General features: G+C 32.5%; 1 protein-coding gene across 2 annotated transcripts in view; it reads left to right on the top strand.

Annotated features, from left to right (window-relative positions):
- The window catches only part of LOC126734841 (uncharacterized), a 61,006-nt gene that overhangs the window by 20,735 nt on the left and 21,160 nt on the right, over positions 1 to 19,111 (top strand). For both annotated transcript variants that reach the window (XM_050438617.1, XM_050438618.1), the window contains exons 4-5: positions 1,155 to 1,311; positions 6,164 to 6,247. In XM_050438617.1, the coding sequence (XP_050294574.1) occupies positions 1,155 to 1,311; positions 6,164 to 6,247 (241 nt within the window). The remainder of the gene's footprint in view (positions 1 to 1,154; positions 1,312 to 6,163; positions 6,248 to 19,111) is intronic.

Here is a 19,111-nt window from a genome sequence, read left to right as displayed (position 1 = left end):
ACAACACTCCTTGCCGATCTAACCCCATTAAGCTCCACATATTATTGTCTGTTTTGAAGGTAAGATTGCAAGTAATGGAGGAGCTTCTGTAAAAGGATGTTATGGTTGACACAATCAAACGCTTTACTCAAATCAATCTTAATAAAAGAAAACCGAGGTAAGCGCATGTTGTGATATGAGTCAACAATATTAGAAGCCAGATTCAGTATTGCATGACTAGTATTTCTCCCTTTTCTAAAACCAAATTGGTTGTAAATGAATAGGTTGTTCGTTTCAAAAAAGTTTATGATCTGCCATACTTTAATAGAATAGGAAGAAGTGTAAAGGAATTTAAAACAAGATCTACTACAAGTACAGCTTTACTTCATGTCATTGATGACATATTTAAAGCTCTTCATTAGGATAAATCAACAGTATTAGTATTGCCAGGTTTTAGTAGGGCATTTAATTTATATTCATACAACTTCCATAAATACCTTCGAACTTGTCATTGACATCAGTATGCCGTCGTACTGATCTTAGATTCGTCATTTATATATCGAATTTATTATAGACTTGTTTTTATCAATTAAAAATTTTATACATGAATAAGGCATCTCTTACGACCTTCTTGCGATTCTTTAATATTATCGACTGTAAACTATCCAAATACACTAATTTGGCCAGCATTGTATCAAAGAGAAAAAATAGCTTTCAAAAAATTCAAAATGCCTTCTTAAAATTTATTTTGATATGGGTTGCAGTTGGCAGTACTTCTATATGGAGAACTGATTTATTTATGAAATAAACTGGTTTCAAGTGTGAGTATCCATGGTAAAAATACACGCAATTGTAACCTAAAATCTGCCATCTTCAGCCCTGATTATAAGACTCTTTCTTGCCATTGCTACAATATTATTATTTCTGATGTCCTTGACCCTAAAACAACGCCAGGAAATGACTGATATACTCTAAGGATATTCCCAGGATATGTCGACACAAACTTTTATTACCATTATGCTAATTGGCTGTTTTAATATTTGTCTATTATCTGGGCAATTAATCATACAAAAAGGAAATTAATAGGAAATGAAATTCTTGAATAAATCATCTTTAGTTATCTCTAAGGACACGTTCTTGAATAATTTTTTTTTAAATTAAAAATTTATTTTCAGGTGGTTTTTATCGGAGAAAACCCGAACTACGTACCCCTGCCGTCCCTTAGGACCCGAACTGCCGCCCCTATAGAAGACGACAGCGATTGGCAAAACCCTTTGGATACGTGGGATCGGGAGTATAGGAGGATCAGGTTTAATAATACGAAAGTGCAACGTAAGTATAATTTCGTTTTCTAATAAGAATTTCTTTGATAAATTAAATATTTGTATCCTATATTCCTGGCCTAAATATTCCTAGAGTATCCTCAACGACCTTCTAATTGTAATTGCAACAAATACTAGTAACAACAATGCATTCTATTAACATCTAATGAGAACACAATATTTATAAATGATCATTTCACTTATTCGCATACATTCATGTTAATGAGGCGCCGTTATGTTCGCGATTTCAACATTTTTCCCCCCATTGCACTGATCCGAGTATAATACTGATCTGATTGCCGCAAATCATAAAATAATGCGAAATTATGCAGGACAAGGCATTTACCGCAACAATGACAATGGCGTATCCTAAGAGGATTTTTACTGTTTATCAAATTGAAAACCGCAAAAATTGGACTGATGAGAAGTCGATTTAATGACTTTCCTTGGGAACCCGATAATTAACTGAGAGTTTATTTATTGGACGCATTTTATGGTGGGAGAGTAGTAAAAGTAAGTCGTTAATCTGACTCGTGGTTTTATTGGGGAGAACATTTTCGCACCCGAGGGTATGAGTTCTTTGTTCGATGACATTCGTAAATGTGCAATTTTAGGAAAGTTTTCTTTTTTGCTTAGATTTCATATTGACCCACAAATTGCCATTGGCGATCTGCTATAACGATTTCTGTGATTTGATTCAAAATTCTAGCTTTTTATGAATTTTCTCTATACTCTTGTTTTTTTTTAAATTAAGTTTTCTTAGTATTTGGTCTATATTTTTAATATATAGCTATCTTTTTCCAATTTATAGTAGTTGAATAGTTTTTTATGTTTGTAGAATTTACAGAGGTGTACAATTTCAAATAGAGCTTCAAATGCCTCAATTCTTTCAAACATTTATCCTAAAAATAATTTTAATAATTTTTTCCCAGTTTTTCCAAACAGAACTATATATTTTTTACAGGAGTCAGACTTGATCTTTCTTTGTTGATTGTTTTTGGCTCCATCATTTGCAAACTTTACGTTCAGATAAAATTGATGTTGATCAGACAAGGCAGCAATTAAATTTCGCACTCTTTAATTCAATAACCTGGTTGCTGCACATGGGGTGCTCTGGTACCTCGAGGGAAATTTCGAATTGAATAATTGGGACTTAAGTGAGATAAGACAATTGAACTAAAGAACAATTTTTAAGGCTCTACTGTTTGGAATTTAATAATAAATTCACATATTTACAGGCTGGAATAAAACAGTTTAACCGAACATAGAAAGCAACATTTTGGCGCCCAACAAATATTGCCGCATTTCCATAACTTTTGCACTACTTCAACATTTTAGGGCAAACATGTATTTCCGACGTATCCTGACTTAATAAACATCTCCTGAGAGGTGAAATTACTGCTCAAACAGGTAAATTATCGTATATCATTACTGATTTAAGTCCAATAATGTCTCAGGGGGAGAAATCTTGAGGGAGCTTGTTTGAGAATCTGAAAGTTAAGCTAGAGATCCTGAACTATTATTTAATTTAATATGATTGGTTAAAAATCGCTCGGTAAGGTGGCCTTGGCACGTTTCGATCGGTCTTGTCCAGTTTTAATTCGAAAATCAATAGTTTACCATTAATTATTGATGGCCTTAGACAAAAAGGCCTCATTGTACGTTAACTTGGCACTTTTTTCGTGCTACATAATGGTTTTTTAGAATTTTTATACGACGTTTCGTCTTTTGCTCACCACCATCAACTTTCTTTTTTTTATAGGCATAATATTCGGCTTTTGCATTTTTAAAATCTTTGCAAAAATTACTTTTTAATGATGTATCTATCACAAGTAATATTTTTCAATTTTAAAAATATGAATTTTTGAAAAAAGCCAAATTTGCCGCAGTAGTGCAGCTACATTACTTCAAAGTTACACCCTTATTATTTAAATTCATTTTCCATTTTATGTTACCAAATTATGTTAAATGCCTGGAAGACAAAATATTACGCAAAATTCCTGGAAAATATTTTAAAAAAATTATTTAAATCCCTGGAAGGTGTAAAAATTTCCTTAAAATATCTGAAATCCAGTTTTCTAAAAAACCCATAGAATTTCGTTAAGAATGTGGAAATCATAAAAAATTAGTCCAAACATCTGGAAAATAGAAAAGCTAATTTTAAAAGCCTGGAATAAAACAATATTTTATTGTGATAGCCTGAAATAATTTAAAAAATTGCTCCATTAACCTCCATTTTCCAAATTAAAAAAAATCTCAAAAACGCAATATTGTTAAATTAAATAAAACCTCTGATAATGAAATAAAAATATTATATTGCAATATTATACATCTATTGCAAGACATGGAAAAATTACCTCAAAACCTTGAAATAAAACAGAATTTGATTTCAAATGCCTGGAATAATATAAAAATACCAAAAAACTGTGGAAAATTTTAAAAATTTAAAACATTCTGAAATTAGAAATAAAAAAAAACTTATTCAAATAAAGACGTGATAATTGACCCAAGGTCCGGGAATAAAACAAGATTTAATCCAAATGCTGCAAATATTATAAAACTACTTAAAAAATCTGGAGAATGTTAAAACTTCAAAAAATTATGAAATTAAAAATTGGAAATGAAAAATTACTTTAGAACATTAAAATTAACAAGTAAGTTATTTAAAATACTTGGAAGATGTGGAAAATGACCCTAAGATCTGAGAGTAAAATTATATTTCATTAAGTGTACACCTATTTCAGCACTTCTTCCAGTTTTTTTTTAAATGTAGAAAATACGTTTGAAAATTTGAAAAAAAAAAATTAAGGAAAAATAATTAAAAAAAGAACTAGCGAGAGCATTAGATATTGCCCTACAGAATTCGTCGAGCTTAAAAGGGCCTAGAGAATTACGCAGTTTCTTACTGTGACTCTCTGTTAGCTCTAAAGAACCTCCAGGCTCAAATAACTCGTTCCAAACTTGTAGGAGATTGCAAGGAAGTGATGTGCGAGTTGGTATGTAGGCTAATTCTAAGAAAATCATGGAAGATCACAAAATGAACGAGTGAGGGCAATAGATAATGCGCTACAGGATTCGTCGAGCTTAAAAGAGCCCAGAGAATTACGCAGTTGCTTACTGTGACTCTTTATTAGCTCTAAAGATCCTCCAGACTCGACTAACTCGCTCCAAACTCGTACTAGATTGCAAGGAACTTTTTACTGCATTTAATTGCCTTGTAATAGGATTTTTTTGCCTAGGGTAAATTTATTGAGAATTGCGTAAAATGTCGAATTTTGGACATTTTTTGTCAACGGCCTGGAATTATTAAATTAATACTTTTCTTCCAGGCAGTTAAACATAAATTGTACCTTCAACTGCCTGGAATTAATAAATTAATTAATGCCTTTCTTCCAGGTAGTCGTACATTAATTTGATCCTCAACTACCTGGAAATATTAAATCAATATTTTTCTTCCGGACAGTTGAAGAAGAATTTTGCAGGGAAGGATGTCAGGCATCACTTTGGGTTGAACCAAAGGATAATTCCAGGAAGTCTTAGTTAGATCACTTTATTTTAAGCTAAATTATTATTCTAGGCTCTCCAGAACGATTGAAAACGCCTACTGAGGTCCTAGAGTTGTCTACAGTAGCACCTCGCTTCCAATTCTAGTAATAGTTATTATAGTTATATATAAATTTAAAATAAATACATCAGATCCTATTTAGATAATTAATATTTTGTCTAAATTTAAACGCGTCTTAGAGCCGTAGTGACATATTTCCGGACATGGGTTCCTATACTCAAATGGATTCTACTGTTGCACTGAACAACCCCTAGAAGTTTGATCCCATAGTTCTGAAACACCCTGTGTACATTACTACAGAAAATTGCCTTTTTTCGGTCAGAGGTATTCCGACATATTCTCCCACCGCATTCAATTTCACCCTTTCAATTTCCACGTAATAAAATGATTTTTATTCCTTGATTTTCTTTCCTTCAAGTGATCTCAAATGGAAATACAAACACTTGCAAAAAAAAGATATAAAGAACACTACGGTAAAAAAGTACTAAAGCTTAAAAAAAACAAAAAAGGCACTAAATCTCCCTTGGGGTTGTTCCTTTGTTAAATAAAATGCAGAAAAACGCAGTTTCCGTCACGATTAATTCCCCCTTTTGTTTCAGATCGGTCGATTAGCCATCGAAACAACCCATAAACCCACTTAATGCTGTCACAATTGCCGCTTTTATTCCGTATTCCGGATTATCTGTAACATTCAATCTGTATAGTTATGAAAGGCCTTCAAGTGACGTCTTATTATTATTATGACGTGCCCGCTGGGGGCAATCACCGATCACTTCACAAAAGGCCTTTTTGTTTATGTTCCTAAGTATAAACTATGCCAATAAATTACCATTTAAGCAACGATAACATAGTGAGAATATTCAGTTCTGTCCCCTTAAAGGGTCGGATGTTTCGTCATCTATCACAGCTGATTCAGCCCTATCCAAACGCAAGGAATGACATTTTTGGTATTTATTTCCAAACTGGATTGCACATGTAAAGATCCTATAAAATTCAGGCAATAAAGATATATCATCGGGCACTTACGTCGGTAAATGTGGGTCAGTATGAAACGTTATCAACCCACTAGATCATTTCTTTGATGGCATTCAGCCTGATGGAACTAACTACCTTATTTACGTTACATAAGCAGCATATATCGGTTCTTAATTGTTTAAATGCGTCTTACTGAAAAAGGTTCTTCTCAGTCATTAGATTGTATAGATCTGTCAAAATTAGAGTGAGTAATCAAAAATGTGGTTAAAACCGCAAAGTGAATAACTGATGATTTCAAAGTAAAGATTTATTTTGTTTTCAGATATCGAGGCAGAATGCCAGGACGACTACATGAAAATCCGTGTGGTCTTTAATGGAACGTTTACCGGGTTGGTCTATTCAGCAGGTAAGTTTTTAATTCTAACCCTAATTTTTTGCCAATTTGCCTTATACAGGGTGTTCTAGTGTCTGCTTTTATTAAATAAAAACTGTATGGACTACCATTTTTCTTTCAAAAACATTATTTTTAATACATATTTTTGTGCAATAAATGCTGCTGTCAATGTAGTACTTCCAGCAGTTCCGTAATTTAACACTGAGTAAACCGAATTTAAGTATACCATTTTAAAAGGACTGTATTACGTTTCTTAGTTCAGAAAATTTATAGATAATTCTTCTTATTTTTTTGCAAATTTTCAACGTGTTTTTTCAAATTAAGATTTTCATTCAAGAACACACCCGAGTATTTATCATAACTTACCTTTTTAATTTTGTTTTCCCATTGACAGTTGACGATTTTTACTACAGTTTCCTGTATTAATTATAATTGTACTCAATGTTTCCACGTCAACCGTCTGATTTCCACAGTAACTTTAAAGGAAAAATAACTTCGACTGCCTGGACGAGTTAATTCTTTATTCCAGGCAACTGGACAGGTACAATTTTTAATTTCTCTAGAAACTTTAAATAAAAAATAGCTTCAAATGCCTGGAAAAATTCTCTTTATTCCAAGCAGTTGGATACGTCAATCGTCTGTTTTCTACAGTAACTTTAAAGGAAAAATAACTTCGCCTATCTGGACAAGTTAAGTTTTTATTCCAGGCAACTAAACAAATGCAATTTTTAATTACCTTGGAAACTTTAAATAAAAATAGCTTCAAATGCCTGGAACAATCTTCTCCCTATTTTAGGCAGTTGGACACGTTAATCGTCTGATTTCCTCAGTAATTTTAATAGGAAAATAACTTTGACTGCCTGGACGAGTTAAGTCTTTATTCCAGGCAACTGGATAGGTGCAATTTTTTATTACCCTGAAAACTTTAAATAAAAAATAGCTTCAAGTGCTTGGACGAATCTTCTCTTTATTCCAGACAGTTGGACACGTTAATCGTCTGATTTCCACTGTAACTTTAAGGGAAAAATAACTTTGACTGTCTGGACGAGTTAAGCCTTTGTTCCAGGCAACTGGACAGGTGCAATTTTTAATTACCCTAAAAACTTTAAATACAAAAATAGCTTCAAATGCCTGGACGAATTTTCTCTTTATTCCAGGCTGTTGGACACGTTAATCGTGTGATTCCCATAGTAACTTTAAAGCAAAAATAACTTCGACTGCCTGGACGAGTTAAGTCTTTATTCCAGGCAACTGGACATATGCAATTTTTTAATTACCCTGGAAACTTTAAATAAAAAATAGCTTCAAGTGTCTGGACGAATCTTCTCTTTATTCCAGGCAGTTGGACACGTTAATCGTATGATTCCCTCAGTAACTTTAAAGGAAAAATAACTTCGACTGCCTGGACGAGTCAAGTCTTTATTCCAGGCAACTGGACAGGTGCAATTTTTTATTACCCTGGAAACTTTAAATAAAAAATAGCTTCAAATGCCTGGAAGAATTTTCTCTTTATTCCAGGCAGTTGGACACTTTAATCGTGTGATTCCCTCAGTAACTTTAAAGGAAAAATAACTTTGACTGCCTGGACGAGATAAGTCTTTATTCCAGGCAACTGAACAGGTGCAATTTTTAATTATCCTGGAAACTCTAAATAAAAAGAGCTTCAATGCCTGGAAGAATTTTTTCTTTATTCCAGGAAGTTGGATACGTTAATCGTATTATTTCCACAGTAACTTTGTCTAAACGACATTTTTTAGTATTTTTAAATTTTTTTAGTAGCTTTAGGTTTGTTATAAGTTCCCAAGGTCGTAATTGTCAAATAGTTGAAATTATGGTTACGTTGCTCATCTTGATTTTTATAATTAACGCGAATTGTTATCTTAATCTTTAAATAGTTTTTAATTTTTGTGAATAAAGGAGTATTGAATTCTACAACCAGTAGTCTTCACTGTTCAACCTACTACGGCCAAGCCACCTTGTCTTAAACCTATAGCGAGGCTGCTATAGAGTAGTAGGGAAAAAAAAAGTTTAGGGAAAAGCACTAGATCTTTTCATGACTGTCCTTCGAGTCGGATATGAACCAGCGAACTATGGATAAAATACAAAATTAGATAAAATAAAGGAAAAATAACTTCGCCTGCCTGGACGAGTTGAGCCTTTATTCCAAGCAACTGGACAGGTGCAATTTTTTAATTACCCTGGAATCCTTAAATAAAAAATGGCTTCAAATGCCTGGAAGAATTTTCTCTTTATTCCAGGCTGTTGAACATATCAATCGCCACGGCATAGATCAGCTAATTATCAAAAATCATTTGAGTACATTGCAACCAGGTTTTGGAATAACTTGCCAAGAGAGGTCAAGACAAACTATGTTGCTTAATGAGCAATTAGTTGAAGGTATGAATTGAGCCTGTGAAATATGTCTAAGTGTGCCTGGTGGCTACAAGTAATAATTTCATTAAATTTAAAACATTTAACTTATTATCTTAATTATTATCTTAGGGCTTATTTATCAACCGATTTAAAAAATAATTAGATCAAATTATTGAGAAAAAGAGACCGCATTTGAAAAGTGGTTGTTCCCAATAATGTAATATTTAAAAAAAATTAAGTAAATGCCAAAATTAATGGTTCGGACATTTTAAATAGGCGTGTAAAGGATTTAAGCCATAAAATGCAATGAAAACTATTTTTCCGTGATGTTTCCATCGTCAATCGTCTGATTTCCTTAGAAACTTTAAAGGAAAAATATTTTTGACTGCCTGGACAAGTCAAGTCTTTATTCCAGGTAACTGGACAAGTGCAATTTTTAATTACCCTGGAAACTTTAAATAAAAAATAGTTTCAAATGCCTGGACAAATCTTCTTTTTATTCCAGGCAGTTAGATACGTTAATCGTATTATTTTCACAGTAACTTTGTCTAAACGACATTTTTTAGTATTTTTACATTTTTTTAGTAGCTTTAAGTATCCATGCATAAATATATAAAATTATTTATGTTAGTCGAACAAGGTGTTTGTGATGGATTTTAAACTCACGTTGGTTATAAGTTCGCAAGGTCGTAATTGGCAAATAGTTGAAATTATGGTTACGTTGCTCATCTTGATTTTTATAATTACCACGAATTGTTATCTTAATATTTAAATAGTTGTTAATTTTTGTGAATAAAGGAGTATTGAGTTCTACAATCAGTAGTCTTCACTGCTCAACCTACTACGGCCAAGCCACCTTGTCTTAAACCTATAGCGAGGCTGCTATAGAGTAGTAGGGAAAAAAATGTTTAAGAAAAAGCACTAGATCTTTTCATGGTCCTTCGAGTCGGATATGAACCAGCGAACTATGGATAAAATACAAAATTAGATAAAATAAAGGAAAAATAACTTCGCCTGCCTGGATGAGTTGAGCCTTTATTCCAAGCAACTGGACAGGTGCAATTTTTCAATTACCCTGGAATCCTTAAATAAAAAATGGCTTCAAATGCCTAGAAGAATTTTCTCTTTATTCCAGGCTGTTGAACATATCAATCGCCACGGCATAGATCAGCTAATTATCAAAAATCATTTGAGTACATTGCAACCAGGTTTTGGAATAACTTGCCAAGAGAGGTCAAGACAAACTATGTTGCTTAATGAGCAATTAGTTGAAGGTATCAATTGAGCCTGTGAAATATGTCTAAGTGTGCCTGGTGGCTACAAGTAATAATTTCATTAAATTTAAAACATTTAACTTATTATCTTAATTATTATCTTAGGGCTTATTTATCAACCGATTTAAAAAATAATTAGATCAAATTATTGAGAAAAAGAGACCGCATTTGAAAAGTGGTTGTTCCCAATAATGTACTATTTAAAAAAATTAACTAAATGCCAAAATTAATGGTTCGGACATTTTAAATAGGGGTGTAAAAGACTTAAGCCATAAAATGCAATGAAAACTATTTTTCCGTGATTGTTTGATTAAAAATTAAAACTTTCAATGCATTTATGGCACCCGATTTTAAAATGTAAAAAAACGATTTTTTTTATGAGTATAAAACAAAAGATAGCAAATATAGTATTATTGTTTAAACTGGACAGGTGCAATTTTTTAATTACCCTAGAAACTTTAAATAAAAAATCGCTTTAAATGCCTGGACGAATCTTTTCTTTATTCCAGGCAGTTGGACACGTTAATCGTCTAATTTCCTCAGTAACTTTAAAGGAAAAATAACTTCGCCTGCCTGGACGAGTTGAGCTTTTATTCCAAGCAACTGGATAGGTGCAATTTTTGAATTACCCTGGAATCTTTAAATAAAAAAATAGCTTAAAATGTCTGGACGAATTTTATACTTATTCCAGGCAGTTGGACACGTCAACCTTCTATTTTCCACAGTAACATTAACTAAAAAATAATTTCGACTGCCTGGAAAAGTTAAGTATAAATTCCAGGCAACAGGATAGGTGCATTTTTAAATTACCCTGGAAACTTTAAATAAAAAAATAGGTTTAAGTGCCTGGACAAATTTTCTCTTTATTCCAGGCAGTTGGACACGTTAATCGTCTGATTTTCTCAGAAACTTTAAAGGAAAAATAACTTTGACTGCCTGGACGAGTTAATTCTTTATTCCAGGCAACTGGACAGGTGCAATTTTTAATTTCTCTGGAAACTTTAAATAGAAAATAGCTTTAAATACCTGGAAAAAGATTCTCTTTATTCCAAGCAGTTGGATACGTCAATCGTCTGATTTTCTCAGAAACTTTAAAGGAAAAATAACTTTGACTGCCTGGACGAGTTAAGCCTTTATTCCAGGCCACTGGATAGGTGCAATTTTTAATTACCCTTGAAACTTTAAATAAAAAATAGTTTCAAATGCCTGGACGAATTTTCTGTTGATTCCAGGCAGTTGATACTTATCAATCGTCTGATTTCTGAACAGTTTTCGACAGGCCATTCTGTATAGATAAAAAACCGTTGATTTGAACATCAAAATATCCCAAGCAAAATTTAAGGAATCATATACCGGTCGGGTCAACTCAGGTCTTGCGTGCGACTTATACCCTCACTGAAGGTCGTTTTTTTTTCGTCATGGTTGGTAGTTAGGAGAGATCACACTCAAAAAACATCCTGAGACGAGTACGAGGAATATTTATCATCAAATTGTTTGACGACCATTTTTGTCAATTATATATTAGCTAAACATTTTTCGATAGGCCCCTCTGTATAGAACAAAAACCCTTGATTTAAACAACAGTTCACTATAAGAAAAATTTAAAGAAACATATTTGGGTCGGGTCAATTCAGGTCTTGGGTGCGACTTGCTTATTGACTGTACAGGTTGGACTGTTTGGCGAACTTTGATTGATTTCTTGTCATGATCATATTAATTGAAGAGTACAGGTACTCCCCAGATACTTTTCATAAGGTGTGAGCTTCTCAAGAGTGTTTCAGAAATTTTGTTCATAATGGTGTGTGAAGGGAAGAAAACCTTTTTCTATAAGGAGCTCAAAGAAAATTTTATTTAAAAGGTACATTGGCGTCAAGTGGACAAACATTTCCATGCTACACTGAATTTTTGTGAGGAGTTTGGGTAATTTTTATTTTTTTAAACGAAAACCCGGCCTCGGCTAAAGAAAAAATAGGAGGGCGAAATTGCTTAGAAATGAACGAGGATTTTTATCGTGATTTTCATTTTAAGAAATAGTATTGGCCTAAGAGGTAATTCTTGAGAAATATTCAATGCCAAGCCCTTACGGACGTAGATACTGTAACGATATTGTAAATAGCGAGGAACCAGCTGATCCTGCGTCTTAAAGATTCTCGATAATCTTCTGGAACAGCCTTTTGCCGAGTATATATAAGCCGTATTTTCGATGGAAGTCAATTGTCACTTCAGTGAAGTAAAGTTCGGAATGTACGCGCGAGATTTAAATAAATACAGTAAAAATAAATATCTTTAGTAGTCGTGAGTGAACATGTTTTTGTAGTAAAGCATGTAAATAAAGTAGTTGCTCATTTTCGATTGTTTTAATTCACACTTAACGAACGGAAAAAACGTTACAATACTTAATAAATTATCTGATATATGTAATATTCTCACTAATCGTGTTAGAACCGTGCACATTTTTTAATATTAAATAGATTTCTGAGTGTATTTGTAAACAGACATAGTTAGACGTTTTAAATATTGTTCGATCAAATTCTATGAATCATCTAACGTCCCATGTCCTTTTCGTTTAAAATGTAAGCATAAAATAATGATCTGCTATTAGAATGAAATAATCAACATTAATTTCCTTATTTAATAAATTTATTTACTCGTAATATCCAAAGCAAACGCCTAATCATAAAGGTTAATTTTTGATTAGGTGTGCATGATACGTGTGAATGGACTGATCGTTAAATAAACACTACTTTAAAAATGAATGTAGGTTATATTTGCTGGTTTTAACAAATTTCGTATAAAATTCGTTTACACAATACGGATAAATGCGTTAACTTCGCTTGCCGAAAACAGTGTTGATCAGGATAAAATAATTCAACTTTATTTCACATACATATCGAAATGAGTTAATGTATTCCAATAATCAGTTAACAATAGTGTATACAACATATCACCAATTTCAAAATGGAAATAAAACAATGTTTTTCTTTAAAACATTTATTATTTAATTTTCCTGAAAAATAATTACTTAAAAATATATAATAAAAAAAATTCATTATAACAAATATTATATAAATTAGAACTAATCTAAAAATGTTTAAAAGTATTTTGTTAGCGCTGAATTATGCCAACCCAAACAGATTAGAAATTATTGTGAAGATTTTCTTGTCATACATTAACATTAGGTTAATAATATCCCTAATTTACTAACACAGACTTCTTTACATTTCTTAATTTTTTTTTATGTTTCTGTGCAACATATATATTAGGGTGCTTATGTTATCGGTTTGTTTTATAATCGTTGCGCAGGTCGTTTTCACCATATTGTTCATTTTCATTTATTTCTTAATTGGTGAATTAAGTATTTTTGAATTTGAAAATGCGCCATACAATAAACTAATCTATAACGTCAAATATCATAAAATATATTGAGAGTTTACATATTAATAAACGAAACGCATTTCGAAATTCTCCATAGTCTTTCCGCTTCCGCATCCTCTTAAAATTATTGATGCAGTTACAGACAAAGTAAGCGTGACTGTTGGTACTTTCCAGTGCATTAAGGAAATGATTGAGTTGCAGCAGAAGTAATTAATATTTTAATTATCGGTAAACAAAGATTAATGCCCCATCATGATGCCCGTAAACAAACGACGTGCCATCGTGATCCGTCCAATCACTACTTTTTATTGCCTTGTTAAATGATTAAAATTCTAATTTATTTCGCGAAGTGAATATTTCTATCGATTGAATCGAACCCGGGCAACAATAAATAAAACCATAAAAGACCGTTTTATTTATTTTTTTTTAAATTTTATCCGTGGGATATTCAAAATAGTTTTGTATTAAGATGTGGAGCATATCGTACAAAGGAAACGGTGAGAACAGGTGAATTATATCAATAGGGACCATCTCGGATGACGGTGTGTTAAGTAATCGTCAGGTTGGTTACACAATAGTTTCCTGAAGAGAGAGAGAGAAAAAAAACTCGTTTACGCGGCACAAAGGGCGCACTATTAAATTTTGCGGTTTTCTCTGCTAATTATGGGAAAAATCTCGGAACAATCGAGATGCAATTTTAATTGGATCGGTATATGGAATATACGGCACAGTTATACAGTGCGAACGTAAAGGTTGGAATAAATTCATTTAAAATTCAGAGGTATGTTCAAAAAAAAAACGCTCGGACATGTCGATTTTTATTTTTAACTGCGGGTTTTCTTACTATAATTTTATGTCTACAGGGTAGCCCAAAAATAAATTACGGTCATCAACGTAATTTTTTTAAACGTAAACACCTATTTTTTATTTTAGATTTAGGTTCTACATCAAATTCTAAGTACATTTCATGTACCATGTCCTATACCTAAACTCGACCGTTGACGATTGAACACAATAAAAGGCTATTTTTGGAAGAGTTATTTATATCAAGCAAGAATACATAAAAATATTTTAATTAATTTATTAAGTGTTGAAAATGGCTGCCACGAACCTCTTGGCAATATCCCAGTCGATGCTGAAATTCTTGTAAAACGTTATCGATAACAGAAGGTTCTATCAATCTTATTTCTTCCGTTATTCTAATTTTTAAGTCTTCAATGTTGTTTGGCCGATTAACATAAACTTTGGACTTAAGATACCCCCACAAAAAAAAATCTAAAGGAGTCAGATCCGGCGAACTGGCCGGCCATTCAATTGCACCCCTCCGACCAATCCAACGTCCAGGGAAAACGGTATCCAGGTACTGGCGCACGGGACGAGTGTAATGGGCTGGAGCTCCATCTTGCTGATACCATAAGGAATTATCTAATATATCCGGGTCTTCTGGATCGGGGTATAAAGTGGCAAGGCATGGAATCAAGTCATTTTCTAAAAACTCTAAATACCTCTCACCATTCAAGTATCCTTCAAAGAAAAAGGGCCCTATAACCCTGTTTTCAATCACCCCCGCCCAAACATTTACTTTTTGAGGGACTTGGCTGTGGCACTCCATCATCCAGTGCGGATTTTCAGTAGCCCAATATCGGCAGTTTTGCCGGTTTACACTACCATGAAGACAAAACGTTGCCTCATCAGAAAATACAATTTTTTTTGAAAATTGTGGATTAGCATGGCACAAGTCCATAAGTCTCTCACAAAATTCTAAACGCCTATCTGGGTCATCTTCATTTAGTTCATGAACCAATTGAACTTTGTAAGGGTGCCATTTATTTATACCTAAATACTTAACGACGGATGTCTGGGATATCTGATTTTCTAACGCAATATTGCGAGTCGTTTTATGGCAATCTTCTTCAACTGCCAGCAAAACATTTAGTTGCTTCTCTTCTGATATACTTGACCGACCTTTCGTATAATTATCCCTGACATGACCCAAATCCCGATATTTCTGTTCTATTTTACTGACAGTACTTTGAGATATACGTGGCCTATCAGGATACTTGGCATGATAAATTTCACAGACTTCCATCTGAGTGCGCATCCTGTTTCCATAACCAATCATCATCAAAATCTTTATTCGCTCTCGCTCACTAAGACGTACCATTTTTTGAAATTTTAATTTTATCTTTTGATAAACTTAACACAAGCAAAACTTTGCTTAGGCATCTAAATCAAACTAAATTCACTCAAAATTATTTGATGTCAACAAATTGTGACAAGTTAACAATCAAAAACACCAACCACAAATGTAAATAACCAAACAATAACTGATAGGTTGCTTGATATAAATAACTGTTCCAAAAATAGCCTTTCATTGTGTTCAATCGTCAACGGTCGAGTTTAGGTATAGGACATGGTACATGAAATGTACTTAGAATTTGATGTAGAACCTAAATCTAAAATAAAAAATAGGTGTTTACATTTAAAAAAATTACGTTGATCACCGTAACTTATTTTTGGGCCACCCTGTATACATAAAATTATAGTAAGAAAACCCGCAGTTAAAAATAAAAATCGACATGTCCGAGCGTTTTTTTTTGAACATACCCCTGAATTTTAAATGAATTTATTCCAACCTTTACGTTCGCACTGTATATATGTATAGATGTTTCTGTGCATGTTTTTTCCTTAATTAAGCTGAATAGATTTTAGGTCATAATTGGAGAATTCAGTGCGTATAGGAGCTAAAAAAAGTCAAGTTTTGAGTCGTTTCCAATCCAATCCAATGAATCCATTTTAGGTCTACGACTATCAACGAGCACCACGAATACAGGTTGTTTTAGAAATATTGTGATACATTTTAAAATAAGCTAAAATTTTTAATTACACTGTCCTTCTTGCTTTTTTAAAAAAATTCTCAATAGTTTATGGCCGTGTATAATTTAAAATCTCCTATGTATTTGACAAGAAAATTTTATTACCTTGCGCGGTACAGTGTCTAAAACTATACATATAGTTCTGTGATTTATCGCTTTTTTTCTGTAAATTCACTGGTAGGGAGTATTTTAGACAGTCCTAGGTCAAACAACAGCTTATGATGGGATCTGAAAATACTTTCCAGAGTCCAAAATGCCAGATTTCGTAAACTAGAAGAAGTACGACTATCTGGATAGCAGCATTGGAATCAAAACAACGAAAATATCCTAGAAACATTAGAATTATGAAGAAAGAACGCAGAGTTTTCCCACAATCGTCTTTCGAGCTTGAGTTTATCATTTTCCCGGGCATGGAAATTTAAAAAAAAAATATGTTTTTTTTTTATTTTTGGATTTTACCTCAATGACATCAAAATTATCAGATTATGATGAGATTCTAGTGCAACTTTAAAAATACCATACTTTGAAATTTTTACGTTGTTTTTTGCCCCTAAATTCGCTTCAACATCCTCAGCCTACAAGAGGCATAGTTATTTGAATGATCTAATATAAGACGTCTACATCAAAATAAATAATATAAACATCTACTCCAACATGAAAGCAAGATGACTCATTTTTAAGTTATTTGGCTCTTGATAACTCTTAGTGAGGTTCCAGAAATCCATCAGGATCCTTAAGGAAACTTCTGGACATAATTCATTCATTAATCAGTCGTTTCTTGACAGCGAACTATAGTTTTCTAGATTGCCTCTCAGAATGCCATCCATGTCAACGAGTGTGAGCTCCACTTTCTACATTCGATTCAGATAAGGATGAGAAAAACTCGATCTCTTTACATCTAATGCAAGACGTGAAACCAACATGACTGATTAGCATTTCCAAGTTCTTTGGCCTGTCTGAGTGAAGCTCTAGAAATCCCTTAGGATCTTTATATCCATAAATTCCTGAGTGCTTCTTTTAAAAAATTTAAGAATTTACAAGGCCTTCAGAACATTATCCAATTAAAGAATACGCTAGAGGTTTTTATCCAGTGCAATACTAAAGTACTTGGTAACAGAGACTCTATCGAGACCGTATTAATTAATCTTCTAATTGACTTCCTTACAAAATCTAGTGCAGAAAAAGCTAATCGAAGAATTCAGCGTCATAGCATTTCTCAAACACAAAATTGTAATTTTTTCATAGTCCTGAAATGATTTGATAAGATACCTTAGCTTCAGATCATCTGCAAAAAAGAGGTAATTGCAGCATTAATATCAATTATGACAGACATTGAAAAGAATTAAAGGGTGTGTGCCAGATGGGACCCGAATTGCTTTAGATAGAAAACCACCAATTCGAACAATAAGCATTCAATAAGATAAGCAGCACCTGAACCAAGAAAACAAAGTTCCATTGATCCCCACTCAAGCTAATGAAGCAACAAATTGTGTGGTACTCAATCAAATGCCTTGGTGAAGTCGATGTATATTGTGTCTACTCCACAAGGCATCCAATGTGAATTAATTTATTTTAAAACTTTCAAAAAAAATTAACTTTAGTACTGAAACTATTATACGACATATTAACCATAAACTGTCTTTGTCTGTCATAAGGCGAACAAAACTTGAGCATCCTTCGTCAATAGGAGGCTTAAAGTCATTACACTCATTAAGTAACTTATATCCCTGGAAGTAACCCGAGAACCTGGACGAAGTTATGAGCAATTAAAGTGTCTAGAACTTCCTTCTAAGGGCCTATAAGTAACCCAAAAGTCTGGAATAACCTTCCAATTAATCTAAAAGTCTATTATTGTATTTATATGTTATTCTTCGTCTCGTCTTTTTTATTTAAATGCCTGTAAATATAATTACTTTAAATAACTTAGTTGATGCGAGCACCTCCACTATAAGTTTATGGCCAATTGAAGTACCTAGGACTTGACTTTAATTTAAGTAATCTACCCAAAAATGCTTGGTAGACAAAATTGCCTAGTAAGTCAAAAATGTTTTGAGGTACATACAAATGAGATAAAATAAAAAGAATAATGGTTACAGATGTCTCAGAAAGTGACTCTTTGGTAAACATCTGTTGGGCGCCAAAATAATGCACTACGTAGATGCCCCTAGTTTTATTTTTTTTTATTAAAACCAATTAATTTAATTTTAGTAGTATTAATTATATACAAGTCTTATATATTAAATAGAAACATATTATCCATTTTCTATAAAAGATCAAACAAACAACAAAACAATAATAAAAACACAAAGTCACGGTCTCATTAAATTTATGTAATTTTTATAAGCTATCTACAATTTAAGCAAAGAGGAATCCACATGTATAGAAAGCTTAATTCGTCCAAGTATGTAAAAATTTAAGTTAACCAATACCAGATACTTCAAATTTAATAACTCAATAATTTCATAATTATAGGGAAGGAAATACAATCAAATTATGGCTAAAACAATTTACACACATGAAATACCGTGTATATTTATTCAATTTTTTTTTGAAATGTTTATTTATTTATTAACAGCCAGCACCAATTACAAAATATGCTTAGCAATATTTTGTATTAACAATCGAATATGTTAAAAAAATGAATAAAATATCATAACAGTGTCATATTAATTAACTAAATCTTAATGAAATAAACCAAACTCATCGATTTCAAGAAGTCAATTTCAGAATGTTGATGACCGAGTCTAGTGATTCTAGAGTTAAATTTATTCAGGTCGACTTGATGGAACATGCAAATAAATTTTCGAAATTAATATTCTACTCTGAAGAATTTTATATAAAGTCCATAGGTCTCTTCTTTGTGCTATTATAAGGGCCATATTTAAGAACTTAAATGCTTGGGAATCTTCATAATATTTAACTTATATGCTAAAAATTTTAGGAACTTGTGCTTAAGTATTTCCATAAGTAACTCAATA

The sequence above is a fragment of the Anthonomus grandis genome, chromosome 4 (assembly GCF_022605725.1).
Source record: "Anthonomus grandis grandis chromosome 4, icAntGran1.3, whole genome shotgun sequence".
In the NCBI taxonomy this organism is placed as follows: domain Eukaryota; kingdom Metazoa; phylum Arthropoda; class Insecta; order Coleoptera; family Curculionidae; genus Anthonomus; species Anthonomus grandis.
Note: the sequence above shows the minus strand (reverse complement) of the source record. Positions and strands in the feature narration are given on the sequence as shown.